General features: G+C 34.7%; 2 protein-coding genes across 14 annotated transcripts in view; one reads left to right on the top strand and one right to left on the bottom strand.

Annotated features, from left to right (window-relative positions):
- PPFIA2 (PPFI scaffold protein A2) overlaps positions 1-9,541 on the top strand; it is a 545,760-nt gene extending 536,219 nt beyond the window's left edge. For 10 of the 13 annotated variants that reach the window (XM_017870453.1, XM_017870452.1, XM_017870460.1 and 7 more), the window contains 3 exons: positions 123-191; positions 4,133-4,292; positions 5,486-5,577. In XM_017870453.1, the coding sequence (XP_017725942.1) occupies positions 123-191; positions 4,133-4,292; positions 5,486-5,544 (288 nt within the window). In that variant the 3' untranslated portion in view covers positions 5,545-5,577. Of the gene's footprint in view, positions 1-122; positions 192-4,132; positions 4,293-5,485; positions 5,578-8,156 lie in introns of those variants that run through there. The other 3 variants (XM_017870464.1, XM_017870457.1, XM_017870456.1) reach the window with 1 other exon arrangement.
- A 3,144-nt stretch (positions 9,542-12,685) lies between these two features.
- Positions 12,686-15,192, bottom strand: part of ACSS3 (acyl-CoA synthetase short chain family member 3) — a 184,372-nt gene continuing 181,865 nt past the window's right edge. Inside the window, 3 exon segments of the mRNA XM_017870447.1 lie at positions 12,686-12,913; positions 14,095-14,270; positions 14,360-14,459. Coding sequence (XP_017725936.1) covers positions 12,848-12,913; positions 14,095-14,270; positions 14,360-14,459 — 342 coding nt within the window. The 3' untranslated portion in view covers positions 12,686-12,847.

Below are 15,192 nucleotides of genomic sequence, written 5' to 3'. Positions count from 1 at the left end.
AAGAACTTTAAAGCCCATAAATAAAGTATGTTTTATAATACATTCTCAGATAAATATGAGCTACATGATTTTTAAAATAAAATGCGATTTCAGTGATGGTAACTGTAATTTGACATCAACAGGCAAGGCAGATTCTTGAAAGGGAATACAATAACCTCTTGGCCCTGGGAACTGAAAGGCGACTGGATGAAGTAAGTCTACCTGTTATTCAAAAGAGACTGAGAGAGTAAAGAAAAATGATAGACCATCTTGTTTTTAACTGAATAGTGGCTAGAAATATCAAATGGACTGTTCTAATGGTTAGAATCAAGAATTTTCTTCCAGGTTTGTTGTTAAATATTCAATCTTATTAACTTAATTTGGAAAGAGCTATATTAATTCATAATATTTATCATTTAGCAGTAGAGATACCTGAACAGTAAATTTCACAAAGACTTTTTATATGAGTTGGTCAGCTGCAAAATGTTGGCCAACATTTTTTAAAACAATTAGAAAAAAATGAAAACACTAATGTTGATAATATTCAGCTTTATTAATAAAGAGTGCATTTATTTTCAATATCATAGTATAATCTTGCCAGGAAATTTTAAAAATTAAAACGAGGATAAAACTTGCTTCAATAAATGGGAAGGCTTTATATTATTTTGTATATCAATGCTGAGTTTTCCTTCAAACAGATAAATAAACATTTTAACAGTCATAGAATTTTGAAGCTCTATGAGTAGTAAGAATCACTATATAATCATTCAATATTAAATATTTGGAAAATAATAAACATGTAAGGAGCCTCCCAAGATGAATGAATACAAGGACATCAGCAAATGCTGTGGACTGTAGACATTTAATGTCTTGTTCTGAGTTTTTCTACAGGTGTCTTTCTGAAGAGAGTGGGAAGGAAACCTGAGCATGAAATAGAAAATAAAGAGATCATAACTCTGTGTTGGCAAAGTACAGTGTGTTCTTGCACAAAAGGTACAAGCTGATTAAAATTATTTGGTGAAGAGCTCGCAAATCCAAATACGACCAGTCATTCTATATTCAAATAGGCAGGACAGATAATCGGTTGGTATTTATAAAATCCACTCCTATCCTTATGGTGGGGATTTTATAAAGAGATCAAGTTCTACAGTCTTATCTAACTCACTAACTTGCTAAATTAATTGCTCAATTTTTATTTGCTTATTCATCAGAATAATGATTAATATTTTTAAAAGCCCTGTCTTTTAAGTTGCCATGAAGTCCTTTTTAATCCTTACTTAGAAATTATTGATTCAAAAAGGTAAAGTACTTATAAACTTATATACCTAAAATCAATTACTCTTTCTTAAAAGTTGCAAAAATTTCTAATAAAAATTATTGGAAGTTGTCATTAATTGTTTTTTTTTGTTTTGCTACGTTCTCTAGGACTGTCCAGGTGTGGGTAGCTTCTTGATAGTAATGAACTAGAAGAAAAGTCCTATGGAGCCCAAATTAAATGAGATGCGACTCTTTGTCCTTTAAACTGTGCTGCTGCCTGCGCTTCTTATTTTTAAAGCACAAATATGAATTTTGTCATTTAAACCCTCTGTCTCTTTTGTTCAATTTTTAGTTATTTAGGTATGTATGTATGATGTATGTATGTATTTATTTATTTTAGTGTGAGCAAAATAATCAACTTTCTTAGAACAGTAATTGACTTATTTCTGAGGTTTTGCTGATCACATTCAGATTCCAATGAAATAATTTGAGAGGTGTCAACAAACTTATACAGACTTTGACTCCAATTAAAATAATTAACCCTATCTCATGAAAACGTTTCCCCATGACATTGTTGTTTATAGTTCTATTAACTTTCTGCATGAACAATATGTTGAAAGAACAGAAGTCAGGAATCATAATTCAAGCCCTCAACTCTAAAAACTGGCTTTTTTTTTTTTTGGCCGGGCGCGGTGGCTCACACCTGTAATCCCAGCACTTTGGAAGGCCGAGGCAAGTGGATCACGAGGTCAGGAGATCGAGACCATCCTGGCTAACATGGTGAAACCCTGTCTCTACTAAAAATATAAAAAATTAGCCGGGCGTGGTGGCGGGCTCTTGTAGTCCCAGCTACTCTGGAGGCTGAGGCAGGAGAATGGCGTGAACCTGGGAGGCGGAGCTTGCAGTGAGACGAGATCACGCCACTGCACTCCAGCCTGGGCAACTGAGCAAGACTCCATCTAAATGAATAAATAGAATAAAATAAAAACTGTGTTTGTTTGTTTGTTTGTTTGACGGAGTTTCGCTCTTGTTGCCCAGGCTGGCATGTAGTGGTGTGATCTCGGCTCACCGCAACCTCTGTCTCCTGGGTTCCAGCGATTCTCCCACCTCAGCCTTACAAGTTGCTGGGATTACAGACACGCACCACCACGCCCATCTAATTTTGTATTTTCAGTGGAGACAGGGTTTCTCCATGTTGGTCAGGCTGGTCTCAAACTCCTGACCTCAGGTTATCTTCCCACCTTGGCCTCCCAAACTGCTAGGATTACAGGCATGAGTCACCACGCCTGGCCAAAACTGACTTATTTTTAAGCCCCTAGCTACAACACTGTAAGGAGTTGTGTAGCTCTATAGTGTAACATAGTGTTTTATAAAACTGAAGACTATTTATGCTTAATGTAAACCTTCTCCAAGAATCAAGAAGTCATAGAGGTTGCAACTGTGAAATTCTGTTTGTTTTCTACATTTACACACATTTGGAGGTCTAGGACTATGAAAAATACAGCAGTTGAGAAGAGTAGCAGACATCTCTTAATGTGCAAAATGGCTACCACACTGAAACAAAATGTAGGTTTTAATGATAAGGATTGAAACATTGGATATGTTATTATATAAAAATGATTTTAGTTTTCCCTGATTGACTTTACATGTCCCTTAACTAATATAGCAGTCTACAAAGACTACCTTATAGAGTTATTCACTATAACATAGCACAAATTACTATGTTGAGTGACTATAGACCTATTATTCCAAATGCCAGAATGAAATCAAATGAGATATTAGGATACACAACATATACTTGGCTATAACTTCATGGAATAGATAGTCCTTCCCTAGGTAAGAAACAGTGAGATGAGAAGACAAGACCTATGTAGAATGATTCATATTTTCCTCAGAATTAGACACATAATATTCATTAACTGCTGAATTATATATTGCTACTTGCCAATTTGGAGGAAAATAATTGTGTCTGTAAAAGTACTTTGTGTATACACACAGGGAGAAGAGATTATTTCATTAAGGCCTAACACAATCAGCAACCAGAATTAAAATGTAATTGCTGTGCTACATTCTAAAATGTGGATTCACCCTAGGATCTGTCCAAGTAGAGACACTAGCCTATGTGGGGTATAATGTTGCTTCCTGATAGTAATGAACTAGGAAAAAAGTCTATTGGGTCAATTAAATGAGATGTGACTCTCTGCGTCTGTGTATATTAAAATACACATTATTAAAATGTAACCAGGGTAACATTATGCTTTCAGTGGCACCCAAGGACCACATGTACTTATTGAAAGGATGGTATCCAGGCTATACAGATTTTTCAACAAATTGCAAATTAATTCTGTGTCACCTAAAACTTCACAAATCACATATTTAGAGTTTCTTGTACAGTTATAATAGGCTACAGTATCTCCTATTAGCCACGTCATCTGAAATATAGATTTCCCTGAAATAAATACCTACATTGTATTTGTGTACATAAAAGTCATTTCATTCAAGTGTCTGAGTTAAATGTAGTCTACTCAACAACTGATTCAATTAAGTATATTGTCTCATTCCATAAAACCAGTAGGCATAAAGTGGAACAATGTATATCCAATATTTATTTTGGAAAACATTGGTGACTTATTTTAGGCTTTCAAAGATATTTACTGTATAGATGTCGACCTTAAATCTGAAATTGTATGAAAAGTTTTATTTAAAAATTTATATATCAAATCTCCTGTAGTCTTGTTTTGGAATCATAGAACTGTCTTGATAAAGCATGATTCCATATGTATACTTGACAGACTAAATGTAAATAATCTATGTTACATGTTTCTAAGCACACTGCTTTAAGCACATGGACTAGTTTACTTGTTTTCATAACATCACATTATAACTGTACTGGCAGAGTGATGACAAGAACTTCAGACGTGGATCAACCTGGAGAAGGCAGTTTCCTCCTCGGGAAGTACATGGAATCAGCATGATGCCTGGGTCCTCAGAAACATTACCAGCGGGATTTAGGTTAACCACAACATCTGGGCAGTCAAGAAAAATGACAACAGATGGTACAGTAGTTTTGTGTTGCTGCTTATAAAGCAAAACGCTTGTTTAGCCAAAGCTTGTATAATTCTCTGACCTTGCTTTCTGGAACTATTTTCTTGAGTTGGTTTGCTCTGCTTGAAATTTACTTTGCTCTCATCACAAACCAGACTCCTTTTTACACTGCTATTGCATGAACTCATGGCACTTTGTTCACATTTTCAAAATAATTTATAACATTCTAAAAAGAATAATTTGGCTAATGTCCACCTCTAGGAGGAACAATAAACATCTGCATGATTTGTGTTTCTTTAGTCTTCTATTCCCAAAATTAACAATTTGTTTAAGTTAGAGGTTGGACTTGGACTAAAGATTCATAGTAAATGGAAATTAACTCCACTGTCCCCCTACATGTTGAAATATTGCGAGTTTTATATGTCATCTTAGAAATTCAGACTCATCAGATATTTTTTCCCTCTGACCAAAGCAGAAGCCCTTAAATAAACAAGCACGAACATGAGAAGAGAATTAAAGAAACACAAAACACAGTAATTTCCCAATTACTATTTCCTTCTGTGGACATTAGACTTAAGCTATCCAATTTACAAAAGAAAACAGTCATTCCAGAGGAGAGACAACTTTGAAATAGTAGTCACAAAATTATTTCTGTTTGGAAGGCATTAAAGAAAAATAGTCCCACTTCTATTTGTTAAGATAATCACCTAGCATCACTATTTCTTTCCAAGGTCATAGTTATTATAACTCAAATTTATTCCAGCATAAACCGTGATCTTGATCTACATTTCTTACAACTTGTTAATATGGTGGAACCTGTCAGCGAAATTCATGAGGAATTTAACATCATTACAATTAGTGTAGAAGTTCTTCAATACTTGGAGCGGAAAAAAATCCACTATAATGAGTTCTCTAAGAGCAATCTCTATATCAAAAACAGAAGCAGCCTGGGGAGCTGCTCTTGTTACAGAGTTCATCTAAGGAGGAATACATAACAACTCGAAAGCTCAGGTCAATTACACTGGGATAAATTTTCATTAGGAACTTGATCTAGAGAAGAGGAATGTGAGTGGCTTATATCTGAGAGAAAGAAGGTCTACTAATATGTTCAGAATCCCCGTATGCAGGGAAAATAAATCTTTCTCATCTGAAATCTTGTACTCAATCATCCAAGTCCCTCTAAAGCCCTTTTCTCCATTTGCAGTTGCTTCATCAAGACTGCAGAGGTTAGACAACTCCACTGTTCGCACATACTCATGTTGACAAGCCACTCAAAGGAGGCAGCACTGACCTGTAGTTTCCTGGCACAAAAAAAAAAAAAAAAAAAGAAAAGACAAAAATGGAACCTACATAGACTAACCAAATATACACTATATTCTTTGTATGCCCTAGCAGTACAAGAAGTGAGATAACCCCTTTTGAATTGCTTCAGGGAAAAAAGAAATCTTTTATTGTAACACTTAGTCTATATTCCTATCACCATCTGTCTGCTATGGTAAGACTTGCCTGTGGAGGCCTATCACTCTATTTTACACATCAAGGTGCCACACTAACACTGTTTTCTACTTTTTAGACCATTTCCTATGATTCCTAACATTTTATTTGATAATAATCAAAACTTTAAAAAATCCTAATATTTGGCCGGCCGCGGTGGCTCAAGCCTGTAATCCCACACATTGGGAGGCCGAGACGGGCGGACACGATAAGGAGATCGAACCCATCTGCGCTAACACAGTGAAACCCCCGCTCTATAAGAAATACAAAAAATAGCCGGGTGAGGTGCGGGGCGCCTTAGTCCCCAGCTACTTGGGAGGCGAGCGCAGGAGAATTCGCTGGAAACCCGGGAAGCGGAGCTTGCAGTGAGCTGAGATCCGGCCACTGCACTCCACCTGGGCGACAGAGCGAGACTCCGTCTCAAAAAAAAAAAAAAAAAAAAAAAAAAAAAATCCTATATTTTAAGTGTGTATTTATTAAGGAAGCCAAGGTAAGCAGATAGGGATTTAAGCAAAGTTCACAGAGTCAAAAGCACAGACAGGAAAATGATTAGAGATGGTTTCATATTAAAAAGTAGAAACTTGCCGAGGCAGGTGGTATCAACTTCAGGTCAGAGTTAGAGACCCAGCCTGGCCAATTGGTAAACTTCGTTCACTAAAAATACAAAAAGTACCAGCATGTGGAACTCCCATAATCCAGTACTTGGAGGCTGAGGCAAAGAGTCACTTGAACCTGGGAGACAGAAGTTGCAGTGAGCGGAGATCATGCCACTGCACCTCAAGCTTGGTGACAGAGCGAGACTTCCGTCCTCTAAATAAATAATAAATAAATAAAAATATAAAACAAAAAAATTAAACCTTGATTACATTGTTTCTTATCAATCTGATTTACCAAGTTGCCTAAAAAAAATATAATTAAGTATTGAACCTTACACAGGAACAAAATATTACTTATAAGAGTGGGACAGGACCACACAAAACCTTCCTATGTAGAGCATAATAACAGTTGGTTTGATTTTAAGGGAAATACAATTAATGAAAGCAACTTTAAAACGTATAATGAGGTTTTATTGAAAAAACAGTCTTAATAGTAAAAACCGTGTCTTCCTAGATTTATAAATGTCAAATGTCATAAGCTTTTCAACCTAAAACATATGCTTTACCAAAATATTTAACCACTTTTGATGAATTAATATTTTGGAAAACACTTTTAAGGCGATATTTAGAACAATAAGTGTGCACAGGGATAAGAGAAACCAGTTATAGACAGCGGAATAGCTTGCTTTGTGCTGTTTTCCATTGCCTTGAACTAAAAGCGCCACACAATTTACTGTTGGTCTTTTGGGCTTAAGATGGGAGCAGATATGCTGCTTTATTTGGATCACTATTTGAAATGAGAAAACGAAAAGCATCCCGATAAGAGATTTGATTTCAGAATGTAGAACCCTTACATTAAAATTTTAATTATGGTATATAATTTGGCATCTAATTAGGCGTGATTTAAAATGTATAATAATTTGTCTGAATAAGAGGTCTCCTAAAAAACTGTTTATAATAGATTCTACACATAGCATTATAATTTCTTCAGGAAATGAACACTTCACTAATGTACAAATGACTATTTAATATGTTCAATAGTGCTTGCTTCTTAGCTCTTAACTGATGGGTAGAGTTCCTCTAACTATTTGCAATCTGTTTTTCATGCATGGCATTCTAGTTCATATTTCCTAGTTTTTACCATTATTTGGGATAACAGTAGTCATTTATAATAATTCAATCTAGGATAACCATTTTTTGTTTTGATGAAACAATAATACTTTTGTTATTAAAATAATCCAGAGCATACTGCTTGCTGTTTCTTTCGTGTCAGTAATAGTAATTGTGAGCTTTTTCTAAGTACATTGTGGCTGAAAAGAATCAGCAATGCCATACTACTGACACAAACCGTTTAAAATAGGTGACGTATTATCATTATGTTTTTGTAACAAATAAAGGTATTTTTTAAGAACTCTAAAATATATGAACTAGAATATAAATCTATATTATGAAATAGGTCAATTCAACCCAATTTATTAATTAGCAAGTTGTAAATTTTTCAGAAGGCATGCTAACATCTTGCATAACTACCTTTGTTTACATTATTGCCATACTTTCCACAAATCTAAGCAAATTCTATTATTTGTTAAGCTCCCCTGCACCAAATTGAAGAAGAGCAAATGTTAATTACATATGGCTGTTGGCTACATCCTAGATGATTTCCTTCCCATAATCTTTTAGGACAGGAGTAAGCAGGCTGCATGGAGGTACACCACAGAGAAGTAGAATGAGATTTCCCAGTCTGGGACTTTTCAGTGAACTAATGCTGTCCGTTGTATATTTTAGATGGCGTCTTTTCAGTCTACTCTACCTAAAGTGCACTACCATCTAAGAAGACAAGCAGTGAAAACCTTTGTGAAAACTGAATTCTAAGGAAATAATGACGTCATGACTTATTAAAGCTGAAAATGTGATTTTGGGGGGAGTCAGATATTACATTTGATTAGTTTACTACAATTGTAATAAAATGCTTAAGTCATTTGAATAATAAACATCATCTACATCATAAACTCTGTACAACAGATGCTTTTATGAAATGAAGCCAGTTGTTTTTCATGTTTTATTGTAATATACTAGGCATTTATGTATTACTGTGCATTTGTTTTTAAATGTGTAAGTCTTATGTAAATGGATATAAATATGATTTTTTAAAAAATAAAATATATGGTTCATGGAGTCTCGAGTGCAAACATTTGACAATTCCAAGTACTGTTTGTATTTTACCATTCCACCATTTTTACGGTTTTTGAATTGTTAATAGTCAAATCAATATGTTTCCTTGAAGCATGTTTCATGCTTCAACATGTTTCTCCTTCAAGTCTGTCAATACTTAAAGCTGAACAACCTGCCTCTGATCATGTGAAAAAGAATGATTTAACCTGGAACCGGAGCCAAAAATAGAGCTTTAAAGGCAATCAGGGATGTCCTATATCTTTAGAAATAGCACTGTGATGGCTTGATCTCCTTTTCAATACAATACAAAGCCAAGCTGTTTACAAGAGTCAAAAGCAATTATTTAAAAATTTATATTAAAAAACCATAATCTTCTCTTGTTACCTGTGGACCAAGAAAAAAAACAAAAAACTTCTTTACTAAGAACCACATGTTCATTCAAATATCTTGAACTGCCAGCCAGTACTGGACAGCAAATGTCAACCACTGCGGAGTCTGAGGCTCATTTCCACTAGAGAAAACAAAACCCAAGATACCTTTCCCTTTTGTCAATGTAACTGGGCATTAGCCAGACTCATGTCTAATGTTATAAGCTTTTAGCCGAGATGGCCTTGTTGTGACTTCCCTGAAGTCAGTTTTATCAGAGGAAATAATGAAAGACAGAATGATTAACATATATAGTGTATAAAAGTATAGAAGAGTAATCTCTTCCCTGTGGCTTTATTTGGTGGTGTTACTGTTGTTTATTCTTTGTTTATATGGGAGATTCAAAGTAAAGCCTATTTAATAATACCATTTATCTAACTGCTGATTTTCTGCTGCTTGATCTTATTAAGCGCAAGATCTGTCATTAGTAATTTCTTTTCTGTATTTTAATTTGCTATGTTTGCACGTACATTACATTTGTTTTGATGTCTATTTTTATTTAACAGATGCAGTCAAAAGGTAATGGTAACAGAAACCCTTTCCATTGTCAATAAAAAAACAAAATACTTCCAGTTCTCTGTTTAAGCTTTGTTTTCTAGTCACATAAGGCTCGACAATTTACTTAAGCTATCAGGAAATGTGTTCTTTGGGTGACTCAAATATTTAGCTTCAAAATTGAGTCTGCCCACAAGAGGGAGATCTAAACTTGCTTATGGGAGTGATCTTAAATTTTTCTAAAAAATGTGGCCTGAATAGGAACAATGAGAAAGAGCTTTCTAAGCTCATCTAAACATGGGCATCTTGATTCACAGAAATGAAATAGAATATAGGAACTACAACATTATAATGCCATAACTAGATTTGTATCTACTATTATATACCACTCAATCACTAAAAACATACAGTGATGCAAAAGATCCAGCTATTTCCCTCAAAAAAGCATAAAATATGATTTAATTTATAAGATAACTTCTACTACATTCTAAAATCAATTTAATGGATTAAGCTCAGAATCTCAACGTGTTATCTTTTGATCATCAACATTATAAATTTTCACATTTTTAATGTTCAAGACATTTCAAATACAATTTTATATAAACAAAACTGGTTTTTAAACGTAGGAGAGGTCTCATTTACATATGTTTAATATATTTTGACAAGCAAAGTAATTCAATGAATTGGAAAATACTTTACTATAACTTTTGAAAGTACTTTATATTTTCATTTTCCAATGACTTACAGTAAGAAATCCTATGAAAATACCAAACGAAGACCTCACAGAATTTATTCTAGCAAGTTTAAGTATGGCTGCATTTTTTAGTAACATTATATTGTTGTTTTTAAAGATACATTTAATTCAGAATATTTTAAGTACTATCTAGCAAAAGTGATTTATGGTTAGTAGTAAAATAGAATAATATTTTTCTCCCAAATTTTAAGCAGTCTGATGATTCAAGTGTATCTTTCTTGCCCTGTTTTTTCATCACATAAAAGTAACAGCATTCTTTGACCTTGCAATTCACCAGTCAGACACAGGAAATAGCCACTTCCCCAGTCTCAAACACTGCTTTCCATTCCCATCCAACTGGAAAATAACCCAAGTCTGCTTGCTAAGGTGTCCCTTCAGATTTGATTGCCAGAAAAAAATGTGCAAGAGGACCAAAGATGCGCCATTTACATAATTCTTGGATCTGCCTGAGTTTAAACCTCGCAAATGAACAATGATACACATTCAGCTAAATAATTTGCCATTTCAAATTAACTGATTTTTATTTGAAAAAAATAAGGAAACACATTCTACTTCTAAGACGTTAAAATGAGTTATTAATGAAGACCACAGTTATGACAATGGATAAAATGTACCAATGAAAGAGGTGATTGAAGGATCCCAACAGCTTCAAATTAGAGACTGTCTATGTAGCTGATTTAATTCAGGCTACTAACATAATTAAAAGGAAAAGTAGATGAATATATTTTCCAGGTGTAACAATCAAGAAAGCAATTTCTAAGTAAATAGGAATTTACTTTGAGAAGCCATTTATTTTGCAGCCTTCAGTCCAAAAAAAGTTAAGATTTTCAGAATTTTTTATATAAGTTGTAGGTCATTTTTATAACAATAAACCTTCTATTATCTATTTATCTCTCACATACATTTCATGTACCCAGAGTATTATGTTACAACAATCTGCTCTTGATAATGTTCCTGATAGATTAAAAGAGTGAGAAATACTTGAAGAACAATCAGAGATACAATGAGCATGGTATACTTTTGGGTTAAAATGTATTCTTTGATAACTGATGTTATATAGATCCCTAAATAAATGAAATATTTAATTTCCTACATCTGTCTACTCTAGTTAACTGGCCCATTCCTACAAGCTTAACAAAACTCACTTTACAATTATTTTTTTAAAATTAAGAGATTTTAGAAGTTAAATGGAAAGATGCTTTTGGACATTACAATTTTTTAATGACGTACTATTTTAAAATTAGAGATATCACAGAAAAATCAGGATTCTTTGTTTTCTCTTTGAAAAACAGAGGCTCTTGCAGCAGGAGACCTGTCTCCTTTTTGGGCCGTGTTCTGCTGGGTTCACTGCTCCTTGAGGTGGAGCAGGTGATCTGCAGCCTTCACCATTTTCTACTGTCCTTTGTCCCTCAAACCTAGTGGCTTACATTCACTTCAAAATCATCTAGACATTACACTACCTGCCTAGAAACCTTCTTGGTCTTTAACCTAATGTAAAAACCTTGATGTTTCTTTCTTAAGAGTTTCCTTGCCATCCTACCCCATTTGTACATCGATTCCTTATTTCCACAGGAATCTGGAATCGTTTGGATGTACACAGTTAACTAAGAACCTGAGACATGAGGAGGGGCTCCCAGGAGCCCTCATTTCCATGAAGAGATTGAGAGACTGGACTAAATTATCTCTTGATTCTCTGCCAGGCATGTGGTTTTTTGTTGTTATTGTTGTTGTTGTTGTTGTTTTGAGATGGAGTTTCACTCTGTCACCCAGGCTGGAGTGCAGTGGTAGAACTTGGCTCACCGCAACCTCCGCCTCTTGAGTTCAGGTGATTCTCCTTGCCTCAGCCTCCTGCCACCATGCCTGGCTAATTTTTGTATTTTCAGTAGTTACAGGGTTTCACCATGTTGGCCAGGCTGGTCTCAAACTGCTGACCTCAAGTGATCTGCCTGCCTCAGCCTCCCAAAGTGCTGGGATTACAAGCTGAACCACCATGCCAGGTCAGACATGTGGTTTTCCTTGCCTAAGAAACAAAAGGCCTGAAGGTACAGCCATAACCCTGGTGTTCTGCTTTCCCTCAGAAAATGTATAGAAAGAAAAGTCCTCTTACCTAGATAATAATTTCATCTGTCTAGATGATTACCTAAACTTCCCATTTCATCGATTTTATTTAAAACAATGTGAGCATCTACAGAATACTAGAAAATTTCTAAAATTTCTACTAGAAAAATTTTAATTTTCTGACTTCAAATCAAGTTTTAGACTATGAATCAAAACTACAGATTCTTGGTTTGGGGAAGTGGCTCTATATTAGTGTTGCTTTCAATTAAAGTGTTTTTCTAGGGAGGTACAATTTTAAAAATAATACACTAGATACATTTTTCCTAAAGCAGTAGATGACATATAATGAGCCATGTTATAGATAACTAATAACAATGCTAACAGGGTCAAATCAAACAAAAGGCACAGGTCTTTCACAAGTTTTCATTAGATTTGTTTAGGCCAAGTTTTACAATTCGCATTTCAGTTTGCAGCAATTTCTACTGAAATATTTATTTCTGAGAAACAACTCAAATAATTTAATTTCAATTAAGAAATTAAATCAACTCAAAATAGGAATAAAACAAACTCATTATGCTTGTTTCAGCATTTCTTCTACATGTCCAAAAATGCTGGGGTCTTCGATTGTAGAAGTTATCTGGAAAAAAAAAAATTAGGGTCAGGTGAATACTCTTCCTTGAATTTCTTCTACTCTTTCTATAATTAAACAATTATATGCAATGTGGTTTTCCCCATTGTCTTGTAATATTCATATGGAAGGTTTAAAAACAGGGAACTTTGAACCTAATATATTAATACTCATCTATAGCTTTCCAGAGTAAAAGAATGAACAGTTCAGTTAGCAAAACTATTGGACCTAGATGGTATTTTCTCTAGAGTTGGAGTCATCTTCTATATATTTCTATAGAAAGAATTTTTCTTTTTTTGTCATGTGTTCACGTAACTACTCCTTACAGTTGCATTGCCTTTTATTATCTTAATGATAAAAATAGATATATCTTTTCACCCATAATGTACACATGAATTAAAAGAAAACATATGATTGAATCGACCTAAGATTTCCTAAAACAATTACAAAATTAGCATTTATCAATTAGAGCATTTTAAACATCTACTGCTGCCAGGCTCAATAATTTTGCTTTCTCATTCACTAATTGACATTAATTATTATAATAAGGAAAATGTACCTTTTAATTCAATAGGATTGAGTTTCCAAAACTCAATTTGAATTTAACTGACAATTACTAAGAGAAAAAATATTTTGGTGGGCAGTAGTGGCTCAGGTCTGTAATCCCAGCACTTTGGGAGGTTGAGACAATCAAATCACTTGAGCAGGAGTTCAAGACCACCCTGGGCAACAGAGTGAGAATACTACCTCTACAAATACAAAACAAAAAAAATTAGCCGGGCACAGTTTCATGCACCTGTAATCCCAACTACTCCCGAGGCTGACGTGAGAGGATCTCTTTAGACCAGAACTTTGAGGGTGTAGTGAGCTATGAGTGTGCCACTGCCCTACAGCCTGCGCAATAAAGCAAGACTCTATCTCTAAATGAAAATAAATAAAAAAAATTTTTTATACATTGGTTCTTATCATCAAAGCATGTGTTCTTAATGAATCAAGTTTCTTTCCAAAACCCTCATTCCTACAGAAGGAATGGCTATATAATCTCTCCCTTACCATTAAAAAATAGTACTCTTATGTGTTTTCTAGGGATGCAATTCATATTTGAGAACCATTTTTAAGAGCTTTGCTGATGCCAAATAAATGAAGAAAAATATTGTAGAACCCAGGATTAAATATCTTTGATAATTTACCTTGTATGGCTTGCCATTGACAATGGCAGATAAAGCTGATCGGGGGATCTTGCCAGATCTGGTTTTGGGTAGCTGTTTGACAAACACTGCATTTCGAAAAGCAGCCACAGGGCCAATGCTCTGTCTCACATGTTTCACAATTTCTTCTAAAACTTGTTCCTCTGTTGCATTTATACCTAGAGAGAAAGTTCAGATGGTAAGCACTGAATTAACCTTAGTTAATTATTCAGGTCCCAAGCAATCAGAGAGAACAAAGATCTCTCACCTTTTCTCAATACACAGAGTGCTAAGGGGACATGACCTTTTAAGGGATCTTCCTTGCCAACAACAGCACAGTCTGCCACGGTACCATGAGAAAGGATTGACTGTAATAAGGAAAGGCATTCATTTAGAATATACATATTTACCATATATATATATACACATTCAACATGTAGATATAGATACAGATATAAATATACAAACACATATAATTTCAGTTGGGGGAAAAAGTACATGGAAGAGAAGCCAAAAATCCATGACTGCCTATTGAAAATTCGTAAGTAATTTACATCATTACTACTGAAGTGAATGCTTAGAATCCCCATGGTAGTCACTAAAGGTTGACAGTAATTAAGATAAATTGCTCAGCTTACCCGGAAAGTAAGGAAATGGTTTCTTGGTCTCAATTGTTTATTAATGAAGTCAGAGAAAATGTGTAGTGGATACCACATGTAAACAAGCCTCTGCAAACAGGCAGACTCATGGCGATTGGGTCTTAATGCTGGCTGCCATAAGCATACCTTCCAGAGGAATCCAAGGCTGCCCTATGGCTAAATAATAACTTTATTTCTGAATCTGTTAGTGAACAATGAAATTCCTTTAGCGGCCACCCATCCAGAGATGATTTTCCAGGACTTGCAAGAGACTGGATATGGAGAGAGGCCCTGACATCAGATAATCCCCACTGTTGAAGAACTATATTCATATTGCTCGCCTTAAATTCACAAAGCTGGTACCTATCTGAAATCACAAAAACCCATAGAGTTGAGTAACAACATGAAATACAGATGCTCAGTTTTTTATATGTATATATGTGTGTGTGTGTGTATATATATA

Source organism: Rhinopithecus bieti, unplaced genomic scaffold (assembly GCF_001698545.2).
Source record: "Rhinopithecus bieti isolate Rb0 unplaced genomic scaffold, ASM169854v2 scaffold_5387, whole genome shotgun sequence".
Taxonomy (NCBI): domain Eukaryota; kingdom Metazoa; phylum Chordata; class Mammalia; order Primates; family Cercopithecidae; genus Rhinopithecus; species Rhinopithecus bieti.
The sequence above is the reverse complement of the archived record's forward strand: the minus strand, read 5'-3'. Positions and strand labels throughout refer to the sequence as shown.